Source organism: Oncorhynchus tshawytscha, linkage group LG33 (genome assembly GCF_018296145.1).
Source record: "Oncorhynchus tshawytscha isolate Ot180627B linkage group LG33, Otsh_v2.0, whole genome shotgun sequence".
In the NCBI taxonomy this organism is placed as follows: domain Eukaryota; kingdom Metazoa; phylum Chordata; class Actinopteri; order Salmoniformes; family Salmonidae; genus Oncorhynchus; species Oncorhynchus tshawytscha.
The window spans coordinates 6,358,944-6,383,705 of record NC_056461.1 but is presented as its reverse complement, the minus strand read 5'-3'; the positions used below and the strand labels follow the sequence as shown (position 1 = coordinate 6,383,705).

At 45.3% G+C, this 24,762-nt stretch overlaps 2 protein-coding genes across 4 annotated transcripts in view; one reads left to right on the top strand and one right to left on the bottom strand.

The window, feature by feature from the left end:
- Window positions 1-6,312: 6,312 nt before the first annotated feature.
- On the bottom strand, window positions 6,313-13,466 carry LOC112230549 (ankyrin repeat domain-containing protein 34A-like). Its single transcript, XM_024396821.2, has 2 exons — window positions 13,293-13,466; window positions 6,313-8,279 (listed from the first exon to the last, which is right to left on the bottom strand). Exon 2 carries the CDS (start codon window positions 8,212-8,214, stop codon window positions 6,496-6,498), a length of 1,719 nt encoding a protein of 572 aa, XP_024252589.1. The 5' UTR covers window positions 8,215-8,279; window positions 13,293-13,466; the 3' UTR covers window positions 6,313-6,495.
- Window positions 13,467-19,984: 6,518 nt separating this feature from the next.
- LOC112230792 (TNF receptor-associated factor 2) overlaps window positions 19,985-24,762 on the top strand; it is a 29,257-nt gene continuing 24,479 nt past the window's right edge. For 2 of the 3 annotated variants that reach the window (XM_024397094.2, XM_024397092.2), the window contains exons 1-3: window positions 19,985-20,104; window positions 21,461-21,551; window positions 22,207-22,309. The gene's annotated coding sequence lies outside the window, so the exon portion shown is untranslated. Of the gene's footprint in view, window positions 20,105-20,978; window positions 21,071-21,460; window positions 21,552-22,206; window positions 22,310-24,762 lie in introns of those variants that run through there. The other variant, XM_024397093.1, reaches the window with a different exon arrangement.

The following is a 24,762-nucleotide window of genomic DNA, read 5'->3' as shown; positions in this document are numbered from 1 at the left end:
CACGTCAATACCTCTCACAAATACAAGTAGTGATGAAGTCAATCTCTCCTCTACTTTAATGCTCTCTGTGTACATCCAAGGGCCAGCCATGCTGCCCCGTTCTGAGCCAATTGCAATTTGGCAAAGTCCCTCTTAAAGTCCCTCACAAAGTCCCTCACAGTGGTCCAGGTGCGACAAAACTAGAGCCTGTAGGACCTGCCTTGTTGACAGTGCTGTTAAGATGGTAGATCAGCGCTTTATTCACGACAGACTTTTCCCATCTTAGCTACTGTTGTATCAATATGACAATTTCCAATCCAGGGTTACTCCAAGCAGTTTTTAGTCTCCTCAACTTGCTCAATTTCCACAATATTTATTACAAGATTCAGTTGAGGTTTAGAGTTTAGTGAAGGATTTGTCCCAAATACAATGCTTTTAGTTTTTGAAATATTTAGGATAAATGTATTCCTTGCCACCCACTCTGAAACTAACTGCAGCTCTTTGTTAAGTGTTGCAGTCATTTCAGTTGCTGTAGTAGCTGATGTGTATAGTGTTGAGCCATCCGCATACATAGACACACTGGTTTGAAGAGGGCACGCCAAAACCTATTCCCCTCAGGAGACTGAAAAGATTTGGCATGGGTCCTCAAATCCTCAAAAGGTTCCACAGCTGCACCATCAAGAGCAGTTCAGACCGCTCTAATGATGTGCTTACTTGTTGTCCAACTGAGTTTGGAGATTCCTGGGTATTTCGACTAGTAATCCACACATAGTACATATTCTGTGTCGCAGTAATGGAAGAGGTCCACCCCAACTTTGGCCCAAGCTCTCTCTGGGACTGGAAGAGACATGAGCGGCTCTCTTTGGTTGTTGTTTTTGTGTTTGTAGCAGACTGCACATTTTGGCCACAACAGAACATCGCTTGCTCGCTCCTTACATTTTACAATTCCCATGTGTGCTTTGTGGATTTTTTCCATAATTTCTTCTCAAATTTTCTGACGAGTGACAAGTTTTGAACTTTTGAACAGCAGTCTATAAGAGCATGTTAAGTTCTCTCTGAAGGTCCAGTAGTGCTGTATTATCTTTGCAACTTTCCCACTCGTGTCTGGCCATCCTTTTTTAACTGTTACTGTGACCAGTCTTAACTCTTCATCTTCTGCTGTTGAAGTTTTGAATTGCTCTTCTGAAACAGGAAGTTGATGATCGATGTAGTTTACATCCAGCAATTTCACTCTCTGTTCCTTCAGGTATGCCCAGCTCAGCGATGTGTTTCTCGTTTCCTGGTTTGTATGTCACATGTAGACTATCTCTGTAGTCTCATCACCATTCTCTGCAGTCTGGCTGATGCTTTCTGGAGCAACTTCTTGAAGATCGTTTCCAAGGGCTTGTGGTCTGACGCCACCCGGATCTGTTTTCCATACAGGTATTAATGAAACTTCTCGCAGCCGTACTCTATCGCCAGTGGCTGTTTTTCAATTTGTTTTTCAAATCTCTTTTGACAGCCTGTGAGGGATCCTGGCCCGCATGCGAATGGCTGACCATCGTGCAGGATCACAGCTCCCAAGCCTTCGGAGCTTGTATCCCCAGATAGTGTCACAGTTTTTCCCCACGTCGTAGTACTTTTAACACCGACACATTGCTGACAAGTGCTTTCAAGCGTTTGAAGCTTTGTTCCTGTGAAGACTCCTAGTGCCACTGAATGACTCCTTCCAGCAGTTGTCTCAGTGGTGCACTGACATCTGAGAGATTTGCGATGAACTTTGCGAGATACTGCAACATTTCCCATGAACCTCTGAATCGCTGCTTTGTCCTCTGCCTCTGGCATTTATTGTATTGCTCAGACAAGAATGTCATCCATGGTGTTGACGACACCTTCCAGACCTTCCAGACCATCCAGATGCTTGGCGAGGCACCTCCGGAACACCTCCGGAGCAGACGCAAATTCCAAACGGCAGTCTCTTGATTGAATACCTCCCAAATGGCGTATTGAGCGTGCCGAGTCGGGAGCTCTCTTCATGTAGTTGGATGTGCCAGAATCCTTGGTTTGCATCAACTACTGAAAACACCTTGGCGTTGGGCATTTCAGCAACTACCTCTTCAAATGGTACATAAAGCATAATGTTCTCTCTTGATGGCTTTGTTCAAATCCTGTGGGTCCATGCATACCCATATTTTTGGGGGCATCACTATTGTCACAAAGCTGTTTACCCATTCAGTAGGCTCGGTTTGCCTGGCGATGACATCCATGTTTTCCATGCGGTTCAGTTCCTTTTGAAGTTTTTCTTTTAGTGCTACAGGCACCTTTCTGGGTGAGTAAACCCCTGGTGTGACTTCTGGGTCTATTTATGTATGATGAACTCCTGGAACACATCCAAGTCACTCAAAAGATCAATCTCTGTCCTTTGTTCTAGCTTGGATATTCTCTATACTAAGCCCATTTGTAGGCAAGCTGATCTTCCAAGTATTGCAGGTGCATGTTGTTCTATCACTTGAAATTCCAGTCCAAACACTCTCTTTGCATCATGCTAAAGTCTAGAGCTGCTGCTTTCAAGAAGCGGCACACTAATCTGGACTCTTATAAGAAATCTTATAAGAAATCTATGACCTCAGACAAAACAATACACAAGCAAAGCGTCAATACAGGATTAAGATTGAATCCTACTACACCGGCTCTGACGCTCGTTAGATGTGGCATGGCTTGAAAACTATTACAGACTACAAAGGGAAATCCAGACACAAGCTGCCCAGTGACGCGAGCCTACTGTTTCAAGGCAAGCAACACTGAAGCATGCGCAAGAGCACCAGCTGTTCTGGATGACTGTGTGATAACGCTTTCGTTAGCCGATGTGAGTACGACCTTTAAACAGGTCAACATTCACAAAGCCGCGGGGCCAGGCAAATTACCAGGACGTGTACTCAAAGCATGCGCTGACCAACTGGCAAGTGTCTTCACTGACATGTTCAACCTCTCCCTGACCCGAGTATGTATTACCTACATGTTTCAAGCAGACCACCATAGTCCAAGAAAGCCAAGGGAACCTGCCTAAATGATTACCGCCCCGTAGCACTCACGTCTGTAGCCATGAAGTGCTTTGAAAGGCTGGTCATGGCTCACATCAACAGCATCCTCCCGGATACCCTAGACCCACTTCAATTCACATACTGCCCCAACAGATCCACAAATGACGCAATCTCAATCACACTCCACACTGCCCTTTCCCACCTGGACAAAGGGAACACTGGTCTCTCTTGGAAAAGAGAAAAAACCTGTATAAATAAAGGTAAAATTAAATTAAAAATTAAAAATGTGAGTATGCTGTTCATTGACTACAGCTCAGCGTTCAACACCACAGTGCCCATGAAGCTCATTACTAAGCTAAGGACCCTGGGACTAAACACCTCCCTCTCAACACAGGGGCCCCCCAGGGGTGTGTACTTAGTCCACTCCTGTACTCCCTGTTCACCCACGACTGCGTGGCCCAACACGACTCCAACACCATCATTAAGTTTGCTGACGACGCAACAGTGGTAGGCCTGATCGCCGAGAACAATGAGACAGCCTATTGGGAGAAGGTCAGAGAACTGGCAGAGTGGTGCCAGGACAACAACCTCTCCCTCAATGTGAGCAAGACAAAGGAGCTGATCAAGGACTACAGGAAAAGGCGGGCCGAAAAGGCCCCCATTAACATCGACGGGGCTGTAGTGAAGCGAGTCGAGAGTTTCAAGTTCCTTGGTGTCCACATCATCAACGAACTATCACGGTACAAACACACCAAGACAGTTGTGAAGAGGGCACGACAAAACCTTTTCCCCTCAGGAGACTGAAAAGATTTGGCATGGATCCACAGATCCTCAAAAAGTTCTACAGCTGCACCATTGAGAGCATCCTGACCGGCAGTGTCAGAGGAAAGCCTATAAAATTGTCAGAGACTCCAGTCACCCAAGTCATAAACTGTTTTCTCTGCTACCGCACAGCAAGCGGTACCGGAGTGCCAAGTCTAGGACCAAAAGGCTCCTTAACAGCTTCTACCCCAAAGCCATAAGACTGCTGAACCTTTAATCAAATGGCCACCGGACTATTTACATTGCCCCTTCTCCTCAATTTGTTTTGTACACTGTTGCTACTCGATGTTTATTATATATGCATAGTCACTTCACCCCTACTTCAATTACCTCAACTAACCTGTCTTTCCGCACACTGACTCGGTACCGGTACCCCCTGTATATAGCCTCATTATTGTTATTTTATTGTGTTGCTTTTTATCATTTTTTACTCTAGTTTATTTGGTAAATATTTTCTAAACTCTTCTTGAACTGCACTGTTGGTTCAGGGCTTGTAAGTAAGCATTTCACGGTAAGATCTAAGCTTGTTTGAGGTTACACTTTACACTACAGTGCCCCTCAAGCAGTGGAGGCTGGTGGGAGGAGCTGTAGGAGGACAAGCTCATTGTAATGGCTGGAAGTGAATCATTGGAAGGGAGTCAAAAGTGGTTTCCATATGTTTGAGCCATTTGATAGCGTTCCATTCATTCCATTCCAGTGAGCCTATCATACTGTAGCAGCTCCCACCAGCCTCCACTGCCCTCAAATATTGTAATTTCTGATTGTTACGCTATACTTACCATGTACTTTAGATTAGAGTCAGGGCTCCCTCAGCGGGTTCGGTAACAAGGTTTGGTAACAACCGGATGGATCCGGTTTTCAGGGGAAATGGAAAGAGAGCCTGTGACGCGACTTCCACTTCAGGACGTTATCAAGGCGACACTCAACCTTAACTCCTCCTCCACATTTACTGGATTGGTTGAACAGTGCAGAAGAGAACATCCCGACAGTTCTTTTTTCTCTCACCAGGACCAGAAATAAATAAACGGGGCTCAGGCGTTCCGTGATTGGTCATAATATTTCACCATCTATCCTTACATAATTTGTTTTTAAAACGGTCTTTAATTCATCATTTGCAACATACATTACATGTAAACATAATGGTACTTATAGAACCACGGTGACAGTCCACTGGAATCTACGCACAAGGCTGGACATTGCTACAGTCTCTCCCTGGCAGGTTGGTTTAGCACAGGATTCCTCAAATCAGTCCTGGGACCCACTACAAACAGGTCCTCATATTAATCAGCTACTCCCATTAACAAGACTCAGTAGAATGGTGACACGGTAGGTATTTGAAATGTTCTCACTCTTTAGGATGTGTCATGCGTCAAGTTTTATTTTTTAATATACAGTGCATTCATAAAATATTCAGACCCCTTGACTTTTTCCACATTTTGTTACGTTATAGTCTTATTCTGAAATGGATATAATTGTCCCCCCCCGTCATCAATCTACATACAATACCCCATAATAACAAAGCAAAAAAATCTGAAATATCTCACTTAAGTAAGTATTTAGACCCTTTACTCAGTACTTTGCTGAAGCACCTTTGTCAGCAATTACAGCCTCAAGTCTTCTTGGGTATGACACTACAAGCTTAGCACACCTGTATTTGGGGAGTTTCTCCCATTCTCTGCAGATCCTATCAAGCTCTGTCAGGTAGGATGGGGAGCATCGCTGCACAGGTACTTTCAGGTCTCCAGAGATGTTCGATTGGAGAGAGTTTGTGCTCTGGCTGGGCCACTGAAGGACATTCATAGACTCCTGCGTTGTCTTGGCTGTGTGCTTAGGGTCATTGTCCTGTTGGAAGGTGAACCTTCGCCCCAGTCTGAGTGCTCTGGAGCAGGTTCTCTCTCTGTACTTCACTCCGTTTATCTTTCCCTCGATCCTAACTAGTCTCCCAGTCCCTGCCGCTGAAAAACATCCCCACAGCATGATGCTGCCACCACCATGCTTCACCGTAGGAATGGTATTGGCCAGGTGATGAATGGTGCCTGGTTTCCTCCAGACGTGACGCTTGGCATTCAGGCCAAAGAGTTTAATCTTGGTTTCATCAGACCAGAGACTCTTGTTTCTCATGGTCTGAGAGTACTTTAGGTGCCTTTTGGCAAACTCCAAGCGGGCTGTGGTGTGCATTTTGCTGAGGAGTGGCTTCGTTTGGCCAGTCGACCATAAAGGCCTGATTGGTGGAGTGCTGCAGAGATAGTTGTCCTTCTGGAAGGTTCTCCCATCTCCAGAGAGGAACTCTGGAGCTCTGTCAGAGTGACCATCGGGTTCTTGGTGACCTTGGTTTTTGCTCTGACATCCACTGTCAACAAAATAAAGTTTTTTATTTTTAATAAATGTGCAAACATTTCTGAACCTGTTTTTGCTTTGTCAGCGTGGGGTATTGTGTGTAGATTGATGGGAGACAAATGTAATTTAATAATTTTAGAATAAGGCTGTAACGTAACATAATGTGAAAAATATAAAAGGATCTGAATATTTTCCGAATGCACTGTAGGTGTTTTTCAATGCCTTTAAGTTAGCAGATATAGGCTCCACTCATGTGTCCCCAGGATCAATATCGAGAAACTGGTTTATCAGACACTGCTGGATCTCAGTGGCCAAACATCCCATCAAAGTCTCCCAGCTACTTGATCTGCTCTGTCTGTATGGAGTGTCTCCTCAGCAGCATCCTCCTGGTCCTCAGGTCTCTGGGGAGGCCGGAGGGAGCTGAGGGGAGGAGGGGCCTCAGGCCTGCTACCTCCCGGCAGACAGCCCTACTGCTGGGACTGCTGCCCAGGACACAGGGGCTGGGGTTGGCGACTCCAACGATGTGAGGGATGGGGGTGTGGTGGTGAGAGTTCAGGGGCGGCAGGCACCCTGGGCGGGTCTGGGAGATGTGGCCCAGGAGGAGGGCCCCTGAGCCCTGACGCTCCAGCCCAGAGAGGGCTCTCTTGGTCAGGTTTGGGGCCACCAGTGATTCCCTGGAGGTCAGAAGGGTGGAGGAGCGGGAAGTGGCCTGTCTCCTGCTATCCAGCGGGGTTCGGCCCTCCTCGGGGAAGCCCCCGGTAGGCACAGCCAGCTGGGGGTCAGAGTTGTAGTGGTCGGCACCCAGGTGGCGTCTCTGGATGATGCTGCGCAGGCTGGACATAGGAAGGGGGAGGGGGCAGCCGCGGAGTCTGGTACCAGTGGAGAAAGATGGGTTTGGGGGACCTTGGCCTGTGCCGATGCTGTATGAGTGGAGGTTTGGGTTGGAGGCAGAGTGTGGCGAAGAGAGGCCGGCAAAGGACAACTTACGCACCAACAGCCCCTCTTCCTCCTCCCTCTGATCCCTTTCCCCTACCTCTTCCTCATTCAACCTCCCCTCAGACTTGCTAAAGCTAATAACATTAGAAGTGTTGTTATCCAGGTCAGTACTGCAGTTGTACCAGATAGGGGTGCTGTTGTCGTAGTTGTTCCAGCCTAACCTGCTGGTCATGAGGGAGAGTTCCTCCTCTGGGCTGATGTCTGGGAGGTCATCTGAGGACGAGGGAGCAGCGTCAGGATGCAGGGCCAGTAGAGAGGCAGGAATCCTCAGCCAGGGCTCTGAGTTCAGCCTCTGGAGGGGCTGCATCAGCCTTTCCACCCTGCTCTGCTCCAGAACGGGAGCATGTGACTGGGGGTCAGGCTGGGAGCTGACTGTCTCACACCCAGAACACTGGTCTTCCTTAAAGTTAAAGACTTGGTGAGGAGGATGAGAGGAGGTGCACTGAGGGGAGGTGAGGAGCTGGATCTCAGAGGGTGAGGCGCAAGGAGGAGCAGCCGTCAGGTGCAGCCCTCCCCCCTGGTCGAGGGGGGTGAGAGGGGGCACGTTGAGGTACTGTTTGGTCCTGGACGTCCCACAGGGGAGTGTGTTGGTGGTAATGATGATCACTTCCTTCCCTCGGGCCTTGCAGGTGTCCAGCAGCACCTTCAGAGCCGCCTTGTCGCCGGCCGTGACCGAGTGGACCAGCGCTGAGCTCCCAGAATGGTCCTCCAGGCCCGGGTCCGCTCCACTGGCCAGGAGCAGGGACACCACCCCGGCCCCAGCCTTCTCCAGGCAGGCATGCATCAGGGCTGAGCGGCCCGCCTTGTCCTGGATGTTGGGGTCGGCTCCGCTCTCCAGCAGGTACTGGACCATGCGGGTGCGGCTGGCGCTCTGCCGGTCGGCGTGCCGCGTCTTACAGGCCACCATCAGGGCCGTCTGGCCACGCCCGTCGCTCTCGTTGATGTAGGCTCCACCCTCCAAAAGGAGACGTGTAAGGCGCAGGCGGCAGAGGAACACGGCCTGGAGGAGGGGGTTTCCCGGCTCGGGAGGGTCCCCTGTCACACCTTCCTCCCCCTCCATGATCTCTCGCTCTCTGGCTTGGGGAGTCAACCTGCACAGGTAGGACACTCAGACAGAGCAGTGGTCTGTGGAGATGAGAGAGAGAAGGAATGGTCTGTTTGGTTTCATTAGAGTTTACATCACCAACCCTTGGTTCTGGGTGCAACAGCCATGATTCAACTGATTTAGGTCTTTCGGTTGATTGGTCATTAAGTGAGGTGGGAGAAAAGGGAAGAAGACAGGCATCAGATCATGTAAACATCACCAGCGCTGGAAAACATACTTACCAAACAAAAAAGTAGACAGTGTTATGAGTGCAACATGTAATCGATGGTCTCCCACTGGGCAAAAACTGGCTGAATCAACATTGTTTCCACGTCATTTCAACAAACTAATGAAACGTGATGACGTTGAATCAATGTTGAAAACCGTTTGGATTTGTCAAAAGTCGTGTTTTTTTTTTACCCAACTTTTAACTTAAATACAATGACATTTTTTGTTGATCTCAAATTGAATTCACATTAGTTGACAACTCAACCAAAACGAATGAAAACTAGATGAAATTACATCTGTGCCCATTGCTTGTCTGGTTATGTATCCAAATCATTCAAGTCTTTAACCACAATCAAAACCTCCCAATGTATTAGCTGTTCATGTCAGAACAGTTTACTGTTTAAAACCCCAGATGGATAAGATGCGGAGGCCTTGGGCTAATTGTCTTCCAACCTGGACAGAAAGGATCCTTTGAAGCGACAGCTTCTTTTCATGGGGAGCCTATTCAGCTCTGCGCCCGTCCTCTCCAGCCTCAGCCAGAGGCAGCTGGTTTCTATAGGCCATTGTGCTACTCGTCCTTGCCTTTTCTGAGGGTCTGAAGGATGGCAGTGAGACATGTTTTTAGAGGGAGAAAACTGTGCATTGTGGGAGAACCTTCATTTGAACTGAAAATAAATAAGTAGATGATTCTGTTTGTTTTTTTAAGTAAAAAAAATACCAATTAAGTTCGGCAAGAATGAGAGATTGATGAGGGGATAGATCTGGATAATTTAGTTATTGTTTTATGATATTGACATTCCAAAATATGTGTGTGTCTGTGTGTGTCTCTTGTCATTACTTCTCTCTCGCTCTCTCTGGCCATGAGTCTGTGCAGGCCATAGAGAAGTGGTAATCACTATTTCCTATGCAGAATGGATGACAAGCAGCATGGAGGAGACTCAGGCACCGTGTCGTGTGTGGGCGTCAGGAGAGGAGAGGAGGGGAAGGCACCTTTGTCTCATTTCTGGGCACACAGAGATGTGATTCACACCTGCTCTTTCCGTTTCCGTATAGATGATGGGGAGGAGACAGACTTGAGACATGGATTGTTTATGTGTGCCATTCAGAGGGTGAATGGGCAAGACAAAATATTTAAATGCCTTTGAACGGGGTATGGTAGGTGCCAGGCGCAAGGCCTTGAGTGTGTGAAGACCTGCAACACTACTGGGGTTTTCAAGCTTAACAGTTTCCCATGTGTATCAGGAATGGTCCACCACCCAAAGGACATCCAGCCAACTTGCCAACTGTGGGAAGCATTGGAGTCAACGTGGGCCAGCATCCCTGTGGAACGCTTTCTGCACCTTGTAGTCCATGTACCAACACATTTAGGCTGTTCTGAGGACAAAAAGGGGTGCCCTCACCCCTTTTAGGATGCTGTTCCTCATGTTTTTGACACTCTGTGTCCAGTGGCTGCGGAAAGTATTCAAACCCCTTGACTTTTTCCACATTTTGTTTTGTTACAGCCTTATTCTAAAATTGAGGAAATATTTTTTTCCTCAACAATCTATACACAATACCCCATAATGACAAAGCGAAAAAAAACAGGTTTAGGAATTGGTACCCTTCCCCAGAAATACAGAAACAGAAATACCTTATTTACGGACATTTTCAGACCCTTTGCTATTGGGTATCGAAATTGAGCTCCAGTGATTCCTGATTCCATTGATCATCCTGGTGATGTTTCTATAACTTGGAGTCCACCTGTGGTAAATTTAATTGATTGGAAAGGCACACACCTGTCTATATAAGGTCCCACAATTGACAGTGCATATCAGAGCAAAAACCAAGCCATGAGGTCGTATTGTCCGTAGAGCTCCGAGACAGGATAGTGTCGAGGCACAGATCTGGGGAAGGGTACCAAAAAATGTCTGCAGCATTGAAGGTCAAGAAGAATTTTGGAACCACCAAGACTCTTCCTAGAGCTGGCCGCCTGGCCAAACTGAGTAATCGGGGGAGAAGGTTTGAACTCTTTGGCCAGAATGCCAAGCATCATGTCTGCAGGAAAACTGGCACCATCCCTAAGGTGAAGCATGGTGGTGGCAGCATCATTCTGTGGGGATGTTTTTCAGCGGCAGGAACTGGGAGACTAGTCAGGATCAAGGGAAAGATGAACGGAGTAAAGTACAGAAAGATCCTTGATGAAAATCTGCTCCCGACTGGGACAAAGGTTCACCTTCCAACAGGACAACGACCCTAAACACACAGCCAAGACAACGCAGGAGTGGTTTTGGGAAAATTCTCTGAATGTCCTTGAGTGGCCCAGCCAGAGCCCGGACTTGAACCTGATTGAACATCTGCCAGGGCGGCAGGGTAGCCTAGTGGTTAGAGCATTGGACTAGTAATCGAAAGGTTGCAAGTTCAAATCCCCGAGCTGACAAGGTACAAATCTGTCGTTCTGCGCCTGAACAGGCAGTTAACCTACCTAGGCTGTCATTAAAAATAAGAATTTGTTCTTAAGTGACTTGCTTAGTAAAATAAAGGAAAAATTAAAATCTCTGGGAGACTCCCCAAATACAGGTGTGCCAAACTTGTAGCGTCATACCCTTTAAATCAAACTTTGTCACTTTGTAGGCCTTTATAGGCCCTGGGTGGCAGGAAGCTTGGCCCCAGTGATGTACTGGGCAGTACGCACTACCCTCAGTTGCCATACCAGGCGGTGATGCAACCGGTCAGGATGCTCTCGATGGTGCAGCTGTAGAACTTTTTGAGGATCTGGGGGCACATACCAAATCTTTTCAGTCTCCTGAGGGGAAAAGGTTGTGTTGTGTCCTCTTCACGACTGTCTTGTTGTGTTTGGACCATGATAGTTCATTGGTGATGTGGACACCAAGGAACTTGAAGCTCTCGACCCGTTCCACTACAGATCCCCGTCGATGTTAATGGGGGCCTTTTCGGCCCGCCTTTTCCTGTAGTCCACGATCAGCTCCTTTGTCTTGCTCACATTGAGGGAGAGGTTGTTGTTCTGGCACCACACTGACAGTTCTCTGACCTCCTCCCTATAGGTCTTATTGTTCTCGGTGATCAGGCCTTGATGCCGTAATCACTGCCAAAGGTGCTTCAACAAAGAATTGAGTAAAGAGTCTGAATAGTTATGTAAATGTGATATTTAATTTTTTTGATTTTTATAAATTAGCAACAATTTCTAAAAAGCTGTTTCTGATTTGTCAGTTAGGGTATTGTGTGTAGATTGTAATTTAATCAGTTTTAGAATAAGGCTGTAACGTAACAAAATGTGGAAAAAGTCAAGGGGTCTGAATACTTCCCGAAGGCCCTGTATGCAAAGCTATCCAGCAGAACTGATGTCTCCTGGCCTAGAGCAACATTCAACCAAAACAAACATATCTAACATCCCCTGTCTTATTATGTAATGCTTCCTCCTGAAAACGGTGAATTCATTTCTGTCATTATATTCTTGAACATTAAACAGGGAAAACACAAAAAAAAGTCAAATGATCATTTTACAACGATGTAAAGGCTATTGTCACTATTTTCCAAAGGCAAGTTGAAGTCGTTGCCGAAATATATGCAGTTAAGTATTGACATAATGAAGTTCTATTTCTCCTCTGAGAAGGGTGATGGCTGCTGATGACTTTCATCTCTTGTATATTTGATATTAGCAAATAGTGTGTGTGGGTGTTCAAATCAGACACAGCGTTGTTTTACCGCATTGTCCGACGCACTATGTTCTTACTGGAGTTGAATAGCAATATGTTTCATTAGAACATGCTGTTCAGCACACTGTTTTGTTTTTATAACACATGTTGCGATTAGCAGTGCTCCGGTTTCCATGGAGTTATGCAGCTACGTGACTGTTCTGGGGACTCTTTGGCCTGCAGGGTCAGTTTATTGAGAAGTCATTGAAAATAGATGCTGTTTTTTTATTTATTTTGAACGGTTATTTAAGTGGACTTCCAAAATTGGACTGCCTTCAATTCAAATTGACCCCAGCCCTGTTGGCCTGTGTGTGTGTGAGTGTGTGTGAGTGTCTTCCACTCATCCGTGTGTGTGTGTGTGTGTGTGTGTGTGAGTGTCTTCCACTCATCCGTGTGTATGTGTTTGTGTGTGTGTGTGTGTGTCTTCCACTCATCCGTGTGTGTGTGTGTGTGTGTGTGTGTGTGTGTGTGTGTGTGTGTGTGTGACTACCTGCCCTGTCAGCAGAGTAATGTCACGCTCCACCCCTCTGTAGGGGATTCAGTGGGAAGATCCACTCCAGAGTGAAGAGGCCAGCTCTAATGTTAGAAGAACGCACCAAACAGTTTGTGTGTGTACTTGTGTGTGTGTGTGTGTGTGTGTGTGTGTGGTAAAGAGGGCCCTAGAGCCCTCTCATGCTGTTCTCCCTAACCAAACTCAAAAGGCATAGCATTCAGAGCCACTGAGAGAATCGCTCACTAGCCTGGTTGCTAGTCTTTTCTGCTATAGCCTACTGCTTTGTAGTTGTCATGATTGGCACAACACAACAATTCAATTGGCAACAACATGCAGATCAGCACCCAGGGTTTCACTACATTCTCCACCAGTGGATGGTGGTCACTACCATACAGCGGTAGTTGTATTACACGTTATGCAGTTGCCGTTTACAACTGTAAATATATACATGTAATTGTACCGTGGTTATCCAAGGACAAAACGAGAAGTACAACACAAGGGCAACTCAATGGGAAGCTTTGCTGGATATTTTCAATCTCAAGTCGTCATCAAGATTCTAATTATTGTGTGTGACTCAAAAACAATTGCCTGAATTATTCGGAACAGTAACATTGTGCTCGTGACATGTTATTGTTACTTACCAGTCTACCGGCAGCAGGCAGCAGCGCTCCTTGACACTTCGTGCACACTGTAGAAATCTTGCAGGAACTATCCAGTTTGTGAGAGGAGGACAGTGCTGTGTGTATGACTGTGTACCTGGAAATGCGTGAGAAGATAGTTAGGAGGATGTGTGTGTGTGTGCCTCTTTCTTTCTCTGTGCGAGTGTGTGTAAGTGATTGAGTGAGTGATTGAGTGATTGAGTGAGTGTGTGTGTGAGAGAGAGAGTAACAGCTGTGACGTTAGTCAGGTCTGGGAAGCAATCAATCGCTTGCCTGCGAGCTGCTCAGGAGAACAGAGAGAAGGGGAGAGAGAGGGTGAAAGAGAGAGAGAGAGATTGATGTGATGAGGTAAGGGAGGAGATGAGAAATAGCGGAAGAATGAAAAAAAGAGGGGGGGATAATAATTGTGGCATCTACGTACCAGCTGTAGATAAACGACGATCAATTCAGACTCATATAAAATGTATTCTGTCCACGCTCTATTGCACTACCAACATTACAGTGTTATCCCGGCTTGTCCTTTGGAGGTCTGCATTAAACAGCTGCACTCACCAGGAGAGAGACCTACAGAGGGGCACTTCACTTCTGCCCTGTAAGTCCATCTCATTAAACGTGTCTGTTATGGATGGATGTCAGTGGAGGCTGCTGAGGGGAGGGCGGCTCAGAGTAGTGGACGGAACGGCGCAGATGGAATGGCACCAAACACCTGGAAACCATGGAAACCATGTGTTTGGTGTACTGTATCTGATACCATTTCACCGATACCACTCCAGCCATTACCACGAACCCGTCCTCCCCAATTAAGATGCCACCAACCTCCTGTGATTGACATACTGTCACCTGAGAGAGCATCATCATGTTTTTTTTGATTGAAAGCAGAACGGCCAAACTACTCTTTCTATTTACAGCCCTAGAATTAAGCAGGGCCCTTGGAGCGGTGAAATGGCAGTAGAGGGGTGAAATATACTGGCTAAAAGACATTTGTTTGTACATTTCATCAATGTTTCCATGACAACAGTCTGCAAGGAGATTGTGTTCGCAGGTTGTGTTCACTGATATTTGACTTCTACCAGACACACTCGAGCCCGTAGTGTGTGTGTTTGCTCATGCATGTGTAGGTTACCTTTGGTAATAGATCCTCAAGGTTTCCTGGACACGTGTGGGTAGGTCATCGTGAATAATTAGTGGTTTTCAAGGAGATCTCATGACAATATCAAGTAAGGCTTCACTGGCATAGTGCTATATGGATGAACAGACAGACAGGCAGGCAGTGCTCTGTGCTGTGCATGACTAAGATCAGTCCTTTGTTGGCCCCATGGCTATGATGCAGAGGAAACTGTTCCTCTGTGGCTATGATGCAGAGGAAACTGTTCCTCTGTGGCTATGATGCAGAGGAAACTGTTCCTCTGTGGCTATGATGCAGAGGAAACTGTTCCTCTGTGGCTATGATGCAGAGGAAACTGTTCCTCTGTGGCTATGATGCAGTGGAAACTGTTCCTCTGTGGCTATGATGCAGTGGAAACTGTTCCTCTGTGGCTATGATGCAGAGGAAACTGTTGCTCCGTCACTATGATGCAGAGGAAACTGTTCCTCTGTGGCTATGATGCAGTGGAAACTGTTCCTCTGTGGCTATGATGCAGAGGAAACTGTTGCTCTGTGGCTATGATGCAGAGGAAACTGTTCCTCTGTGGCTATGATGCAGAGGAAACTGTTGCTCTGTGTCTATGATGCAGTGGAAACTGTTGCTCCACCGCTGAAAGACCCTGACAGGCACAACACCTTCTTTTCACTAACTCTGAAAAGACAGCCAGCCAGCCACATAAAGCCACATGTAAATCACACATGAATGAGTAATCTGTATTATTAACAATAGTGAGTCCGAATGAAAATCACCCACCTGGCTGCCTCAGCAGATGAAGTGGAATTAGCATATTTTGGGGCTTTGGTTGATAAAATCTGATTTAATCACAGCAGTATTGGAACAATAATCAAACCACACAAATTCGGCCAAATAGAGAGATTTAATTAGAGGCTTTAATTATATGCTACACTAAAAAGTAATAATTCTGGGATTGGGGTAGATTTCATGACACACACACACAGGAGTTTGCGGTACATAGCTGTGTACATCACAGGAGGCTGCAGAGGGGAGGACAGCTCATAATAATGGCTGAAATGAAGTGAATGGAATGGAATAGTATCAACCACATGGAAACCCTGTGTTTGATGAGTTGGATGATCATTCCATGTATTCCATTACGATGAGCCCGTTCTCCCCAATTAAGGTGCCATCAACCTCCTGGTGTGTGTGTGTGTATGTATATATATCATTGACACACCCACTTCTTCACTGGGCTCTCCCTGTAGGAGATGCTTGAGTAGGTCTGGTCTTTGGAGGACTTGGCATTGGAGAACTGGTTATAGTACCCTCCCGTAAGAAGCCTCACACTTCTTCTGGATATGACAGAGAGAAAGAGAAAGATAGATTGATTTGAATAACCTAAACAGACCTTAGGTCAGTGTTTGTCAGGGCAAACGTCATCTTCCTTAGCACACAAAACTGGACAATAGTGCCACCTGGTGGCAATATAGGGTCCTACAGCAAATATTTCCCAATTTATCTTCTGATTCATTGATTGTTCATTGTGAAAACTTTTCTTGCGTCACATAAGTACAAAATTATGTGTTGTAAAATAAACAAATACTGATTAAAACTGGGCATTTTGGGTCACAGCCTTGGATGTTATGGGGCTATTTTACTTATACTAGTCCTGGGGCCCTTGTTAAGGTTAACTGCATTTAAAAAACTGTGGTTCGAGCCCTGAATGCTGATTAGCTGACAGCCGTATGCCATGAGTATGACAAAACATTTTTACTGCTCTAATTACATTGGTAACTAGTTTATAATATCAATAAGGCACCTCAGGGTTTGTGGTAACTGGCCAATATACCACGGCTAAGGGCTGTTCTTACAGTGCCTTGCGAAAGTATTCGCCCCCCTTGAACTTTGCGACCTTTTGCCACATTTCAGGCTTCAAACATAAAGATATAAAACTGTATTTTTTTGTGAAGAATCAACAACAAGTGGGACACAATCATGAAGTGGAACGACATTTATTGGATATTTAAAACTTTTTTAACAAATCAAAAACTGAAAAATTAGGCGTGCAAAATTATTCAGCCCCTTTACTTTCAGTGCAGCAAACTCTCTCCAGAAGTTCAGTGAGGATCTCTGAATGATCCAATGTTGACCTAAATGACTAATGATGATAAATACAATCCACCTGTGTGTAATCAAGTCTCCGTATAAATGCACCTGCACTGTGATAGTCTCAGAGGTCCGTTAAAAGCGCAGAGAGCATCATGAAGAACAAGGAACACACCAGGCAGGTCCGAGATACTGTTGTGAAGAAGTTTAAAGCCGGATTTGGATACAAAAAGATTTCCCAAGCTTTAAACATCCCAAGGAGCACTGTGCAAGCGATAATATTGAAATGGAAGGAGTATCAGACCACTGCAAATCTACCAAGACCTGGCCGTCCCTCTAAACTTTCAGCTCATACAAGGAGAAGACTGATCAGAGATGCAGCCAAGAGGCGCATGATCACTCTGGATGAACTGCAGAGATCTACAGCTGAGGTGGGAGACTCTGTCCATAGGACAACAAACAGTCGTATATTGCACAAATCTGGCCTTTATGGAAGAGTGGCAAGAAGAAAGCCATTTCTTAAAGATATCCATAAAAAGTGTTGTTTAAAGTTTGCCACAAGCCACCTGGGAGACACAGCAAACATGTAGAAGAAGGTGCTCTGGTCAGATGAAACCAAAATGGAACTTTTTGGCAACAATGCAAAACGTTATGTTTGGCGTAAAAGCAACACAGCTCATCACCCTGAACACACCATCCCCACTGTCAAACATGGTGGTGGCAGCATCATGGTTTGGGCCTGCTTTTCTTCAGCAGGGACAGGGGAGATGGTTAAACTTGATGGGAAGATGGATGGAGCCAAATACAGGACCATTCTGGAAGAAAACCTGATGGAGACTGCAAAAGACCTGAGACTGGGACGGAGATTTGTCTTCCAACAAGACAATGATCCAAAACATAAAGCAAAATCTACAATGGAATGGTTCAAAAATAAACATATCCAGGTGTTAGAATGGCCAAGTCAAAGTCCAGACCTGAATCCAATCGAGAATCTGTGGAAAGAACTGAAAACTGCTGTTCACAAATGCTCTCCATCCAACCTCACTGAGCTCGAGCTGTTTTGCAAGGAGGAATGGGAAAAAATTTCAGTCTCTCGATGTGCAAAACTGATAGAGACATACCCCAAGCGACTTACAGCTGTAATCGCAGCAAAAGGTGGCGCTACAAAGTATTAACTTAAGGGGGTTGAATAATTTTGCACGCCCAATTTTTCAGATTTTGATTTGTTAAAAAACTTTGGCATATCCAATAAATGTCGTTCCACTTCATGATTGTGTCCCACTTGTTGTTGATTCTTCACAAAAAAATACAGTTTTATATCTTTATGTTTGAAGCCTGAAATGTGGCAAAAGGTCGCAAAGTTCAAGGGGCCGAATACTTTCGCAAGGCACTGTATGTACAACACAACGCGATGTGCCTGGATACAGCCCTTGGCCATATACCACACCCCCTCGGGCCTTATTGCTTAAATTAACTTTACCCAGTACCAGGATATTTTTGCCAAAAACCAGGTTGCCTCTGCCAGGAAGCTGAAACTGAGCCACAAGTGGATTTTCCAGCAAGACAATAACCCAGAGCACACATTAAATACACAAAGAAAGGGCTAATTGGCCACAAAATCTAATTTTGCAATGGCCACCTCAGTCTCCGGACTTGAAACCCATTGAAAACCAGTGGTTTGAATTGAAGAGGGCAGTCCATAAATGCAGACGAAGGATATCAAGGATCTGGAAGGATTCTGTATGGAGGACTGTTCTGAGATCCCTCCCTCTGCATTCTCCAACACATAAGACATTTTAGAAAAATAAAAAATTATCCTCGTGAAGTATTGAAAACAGGGGTGTCAAAACATAATACCCTTTGAGCCATTTAAAAAAAAAGAATTGTTAATTGTTAATTCCCACGGCTATGTATTTTGGACGGACGTGTGCAGGTAGCCTACAGGGGACTTTTGAAGGAACCTAATCTGATTTAAAGATTGTGACCGGTTGTGTTTATGTCATATATAAAAAGCTAATACGTTTTCAAAGTTAACTGACAAATATTTAGGCTATATTGAAATGTTAGATTCTAGGTGCGTGAGGAATAGCCACTCATTTTGGAGAGGAGGCAGAGCATGTGTTACTAAGCTTTCCTGAATAACTGGGCCTGCTGGGAGCATATGTGGCCACATTATATAGAATTACTTGGGAGAATGATGAGCCACAACAGACAGTGCATCTCAGTATCAGAAGTTAAAATACAGCCAGACTTGCCTGCCTTTCTAGACCGTATAAACTACCGAGGGTAGGTCTAGACCCACAACTCAAATGGAATGAAACATTCAATTCACTGGGCGCCGTTATTTCAATAACATTTTCACTGAAGCCATGACTATTTTCACGAGTGTGTCAAGAGATATAGGATTAAAAACCTCGAGTGTCTCCTTTGATCCTAGGTCCTGGCAGTGTTGCGCAGACTCATGACAACGGAGCTTTGTTACTGAGGAGTGGCTTCCGTCTGGTCACTCTACCATAAAGGCCTGATTGGTGGAGCGCTGCAGAGATGGTTGCCCATCTTCACAGAGGAACTCTGGAGCTCTGTCAGAGTGACCATCGGGTTCTTGGTCATCTCCCTGAGGCCCTTCTCCCACGATTGCTCAGTTTGGCCGGGCGGCCAAAGAGTCTTGTTGGTTCCAAACTTAAATTTAAGAATGATGGAGGCCTCTGTGTTCTTGGGGACCTTCAATGCTGTAGAAATGTTTTGGTACCCTTCCCCAGAGCTGTGCCTCGATACAATCCTGTCTCAAAGTGCTACGGACAATTCCTTCAACCTCATTGCTTGGTTTTTGCTCTGACATGCACTGTCAACTGTGTGGGACCTTATATAGACAGGTGAGTGCCTTTCCAAATCATGTCCAATCATTTGAATTTACCACAGGTGGACTCCAATCAAGTTGTAGAAACATCTCAAGGATGATCAATGGAAACAGGATGCACATGAGCTCAATTTTGAGTTTCATAGCAAAGGGTCTGAATAATTATGTAAATAAGGTATTTCTGTTTTTGCTTTGTCATTATGATGCATTGTGTGTAGATTGATGAGGGGAAAAATGATTTAATCCATTTTAGAGTAAGGCTGTGTAATGTAACAAACACTTTCCCGAATGCACTGTATACAGATTTGAACCTCTTTTTGAAAGAGTTTAAATTGAGATTTTTTTTCAAAATGTTTCCCCCATGGTAAGTTGAATCAATGTCCATGCAAGAAGTGAAATAGATTCGACATTTACTGACTGTGTTGTCCCACATCCAAAGGTGCCATATCTCTATCACTTCTGCCCTCCTGTTTTCAACACCACGATTTAAAAGTAGCTAAATGTTTTAGTAGTACATCTCTACAGGTCTGAAATGAGAAACAACCTGAGTTCAGCTAGCTAAAAGATATCATTGACTGTCACAATCCTGTGTCTAGGTCTGAGGCAGAGAATGGAGGAGAGGACAGGCCCAGGACGCTTGCCAGTGGGAGGTCTGTTTGGGGGCACTCAGCTGTCATTGGCTCCTGAGTCAGACCTTTTAGAGAGCAGGAAGAAACTGTCGTTCATGAGGTGAGACTCATATGTCATACCATATTATGTGTAATTATGTGAATATGTCTGCTTTAGCAAACTGGGTGCACATTTTTGTTTTAGCCCAGCACTGACATACTTGATTAAACTAATCTCCCTGCAAGTGTCAGTAGATTAGTTTAATCAAGTGTTTAAGTCCTACCCTCCCGGGTAGCGCAGTGGTTAAGGGCGCTGTAGGGGCGCTCGTCTCTCCGGAGCCCGTACGGGAGTTGTAGCGATGAGACAAGATAGTAGGGCGCTGTAGGGGCGCTCGTCTCTCCGGAGCCCGTAGGGGAGTTGTAGCGATGAGACAAGATAGTAGGGCGCTGTAGGGGCGCTCGTCTCTCCGGAGCCCGTACGGGAGTTGTAGCGATGAGACAAGATAGTAGGGCGCTGTAGGGGCGCTCGTCTCTCCGGAGCCCGTACGGGAGTTGTAGCGATGAGACAAGATAGTAGGGCGCTGTAGGGGCGTTCGTCTCTCCGGAGCCCGTACGGGAGTTGTAGCGATGAGACAAGATAGTAGGGCGCTGTAAGGGCGCTCGTCTCTCCGGAGCCCGTACGGGAGTTGTAGCGATGAGACAAGATAGTAGGGCGCTGTAGGGGCGTTCGTCTCTCCGGAGCCCGTACGGGCGTTGTAGCGATGAGACAAGATAGTAGCTACTACAACAATTGGATACCACGAAAATTGGGGAGAAAATGGGGTAAAATAAAAAAATAAATGTAAAAAAGTCCTGGTCTAGAATAAAAATGGGCACACCCCAGAAACATTGCTTTAGCCCAGGGGTGTCAAACTCATTCCACAGAGGTGTTTTTCTTTTTTCCTTTCAATTAAGACCTGGGGGAGTTAGTGACCTTGATTGATTAATTAAGTGGAGCGAAAACACGCAGACACTCGGCCCTCCATGGAATGACTTTGACACGTGCTTTAGTCAATGACTTTCTCATTTGTTGTAATACCATAAACGTGTGAGTTGTTTTTACTAATAAGAAACACACATTTTTTGTATGTCCTTTTTTGTGACCTGTTCGCAACCCTGCAGAAGCTTGGCCCGGTGTTGTGTCGACGAGCCTTGACGTTGCTCTAAAAACAACACCGTTTACACAACCATGCTGCAGGGGACGTGACCGGCTGTCCCCATGAGAAGTCCTTTTGACTTCAGTAGACCTAGTGGAAACAATATTTTACTTAAATGTCATTCAAAGTGGATGTGTCATTGAGAGTAAGGACACAGCCAAGTCAACTTGTTTTGAGCTATTCTACTGAAGTTGTCTGTCTACATCGTTGTTTTTGTACCAAGCACTTGATGTATGGTTTGCCACTGTGCTTATGTGTGTAAATCTTGTCCCCCTTTTCAGATCTAAAGCTGTGGAACAGCTTTCCCCAATGCAAACTCTAAGTGACAGTGAAACTAAGTTTCAAGGAAGAAATAAACCCCAGTCCAACCAGGTGTGTTTATACTGCACTGTATATCGGGCCATCCACACATTTTCAATTGGTCTCCACAATGTTAATATGTTTGTTCAGAATTAGCATGGTAGCTTAGTAGCGACTTGCAAAACTAGCATTGTGTTTCAACCCTATCCCAGGTTGAGGTACTGATTACAAATTTGAGCTCACAATAGTCTTTTTGTAAATAAAGGTATCCTGACCAGGTTTAACTGACAACCCTAATGATCTTTGGGTGGATATATTTGACAAGACCTAGTTGCACATGCACCTCAATGTCGATAGGTTTGGTCATTTGCAAAGTTAGGTTTTAGGGTGTAAAGAAAGTCCTATACATTTTTTTTTTTTTTTAAAGTCTAATTTGTCAACATTTTCATGTATTGTCTAAATGTAGATATTTAAGACAAATTCCCAGTACAGTGACATATTCAAATAAATCAGTAAGAATTAATCAGACAAAGTAAGTGGAGGAGTCCATTGAATTACAATAAAACGTTAATCAATGAATAAATCATGCCGTTTCACACACAAAAGACATAGGGTGACTATTTTCTCCAGTTTCATCTTTAAAAGAAACTGCGTTCTTATTGCACACGGTGTTGTTGTGTCTGCAGAATACATTTTGCTTGACATCCTCTGCTCTGTCTCTTCTCAGGTTACACCTGTGCACCGCAGATCAACATGCTGTATCAGGGCTAAATGTTTCCCTGATAACTGGATCAGTTTTTAATCCAAGGTCTTCGGCAGAGATACTAAAGGTACGGTATAACAATGGAATACTATACAGTCAATTAGGGATGTCAATCGGTTAGCCGACGAAAATACATGTGACCAGTCATGCTTATCGGTCTATAGGTTAGCAAATTTTTGTGGAATCAAATTGCCGAGTGTGTATTTTCGTTAGTTCGCCCATGTCTTATCATACAGAGCCTTTCAGCAGAATAATATCGCCTGTCGGACAGCGATAGATGCGCAGCGGTAGTGCAGCAGTCTAAGGCACTGTATTGCGGTGCTAGAGGCGTCACTACAGACCCTGGTTAGTTCCCAGGCTGTGTCACAGCCGTCTGTGATCGGTAGTCCCAGTGGCTGTGGGGTATGCCGTCATTGTAAATAAGATATTGTTCTTAACTGACTTGAATAGTTAAATAGTTAAATAAAAATTTTTTTTTTTAAAGTCTAAAACTGCTATTTTGGTGCCAAATGCACTCGTTATCACAACCACAAATGAGCGGTTAGACCAGTTTTATTTGTAGATATTCAATCGTCAAGTTTGTTCTTAATTAGTAACAATATTATTCTTTCATTGTAATTTGTCATGTGACATCTGTTTTTTCCAGCATGTATTTGCATCCTTCCTGTCCCGAGAGACAACATCAAATCAAACTTTATTGTCACATGCGCTGAATACATGTGTAGGCCTTACCGTGAAATGCTTACTTACAAACCCTTAACCAACAGTGCAGTTCAAGAAGAGTTAAGAAAATATTTACCAAATAAACTAAAGTAAAAAAATTCAAAAAAATAACATAATAACATAACAATAACGAGGCTATATACAGGGGGTACCGATACTGAGTCAGTGTGCGGAGGTACAGGTTAGAGGTAATTTGTAGGTAGGGGTGAAGTGACTGCATAGATAATAAACAGCGAGTAGCAGCAGTGTACAAAACAAATGGAGGGGGGGGGTCAATGTAATAGTCTGCTGGACATTTGATTAATTGTTTAGCAGTCTTATAGCTTGGGGGTAGAACCTGTTAAGGAGCCTTTTGGACCTAGACTTGGAGCTCCGGTACTGCTTGCCGTGTGGTAGCAGAAAGAACAGTCTATGACTTGGGTGACTGGAGTCTCTGACAATTTTATGGGCTTTCCTCTGACACCGCCTATTATATAGGTCCTGGATTGCAGGAAGCTTGGTCACAGTGATGTACTGGGCCGTACGCACTACCCTCTGTAGCACCTTACGGTCAGATGCCGAGCAGTTGCCATACCAGGCGGTGATGTAACTGATCAGGATGCTCTCAATGCTGCAGTTGTAGAACTCTTTGAGAATCTGGTGACCCATGCCAAATCTTTTCAGTCTCCTGAGGGGGATAAGATTTTGGCGTGCCCTCTTCGTGACTGTCTTGGTGTGTTTGGACCATGATAGATCGTTGGTGATGTGGACACCAAGGAACATGAAACTCTCGACCCCCTCCACTACAGCCCCATTGATGTTAATGGGGGCCTTTTCGGCCCGCCTTTTCCTGTAGTTCACGATCAGCTCCTTTGTCTTGCTCACATTAGGGGAGAGGTTGTTGTTCTGTTACCACACTGCCAGTTCTCTGACCTCCTCCCTATAGGCTGCCTTATCGTTGTCGGGGATCAAGCCTACCACGGTTGTGTCGTCAGCAAACTTAATGATGGTGTTGGAGTCGTGTTTGGCCTCGCAGTCGTGGGTGAACAGAGAGTACAAGAGGGGACTAAGTACACACCCCTGAGGGGCCCTAGTGATGGGGAATCAGTGTGTAGTTGCCTACCCTTACCACCTGGGGACGGCATGTCAGGAAGTCCAGGATCCAGTTGCAGAGGGAGGTGTTTAGTCCCAGGGTCCTTAGCTTAGTGATGAGCTTCGTGGGCACTATGGTGTTGAACGCTGAGCTGTAGTCAATGAACAGCATTCTCACGTAGGTGTTCCCTTTGTCCAGGTGGGAAAGGGCCGTGTGGAATGCGATTGAGATCTGTTGGGGTGGTATGTGAATTGGAGTGGGTCTAGGATATCCGGGACGATGCTGTTGATGTGAGCCATGACCAGCCTTTCAAAGCACTTCATGGCTACAGACGTGAGTGCTACGGGGCGGTAATCATTTTGGCAGGTTATCTTGGCTTTCTTGGACTATGGTGGTCTGCTTGAAACATGTAGGTAATACATACTTGGTCAGGGAGAGGTTGAAAATGTCAGTGAAGACACTTGCCAGTTGGTCCGAGCATGCTTTCAGTACACATCCTGGTAATCCATCTGGCCCGGCTTTGTGAATGTTAATCTGTTTTAAGGTCTTGCTCACATCGGCTACCGAGATCGTTATCACACAGTCATCCAGAACAGCTGGTGCTCTCGTGCATGCTTCAGATGCATTCATCTGGATGTAAGTTCTTCCTCCCTTTTTTAAAATGATTTCACAGTCTTTTTGTCACAGACAACAGCATTGTGAGGCTTAACATATTCTTAAACTAT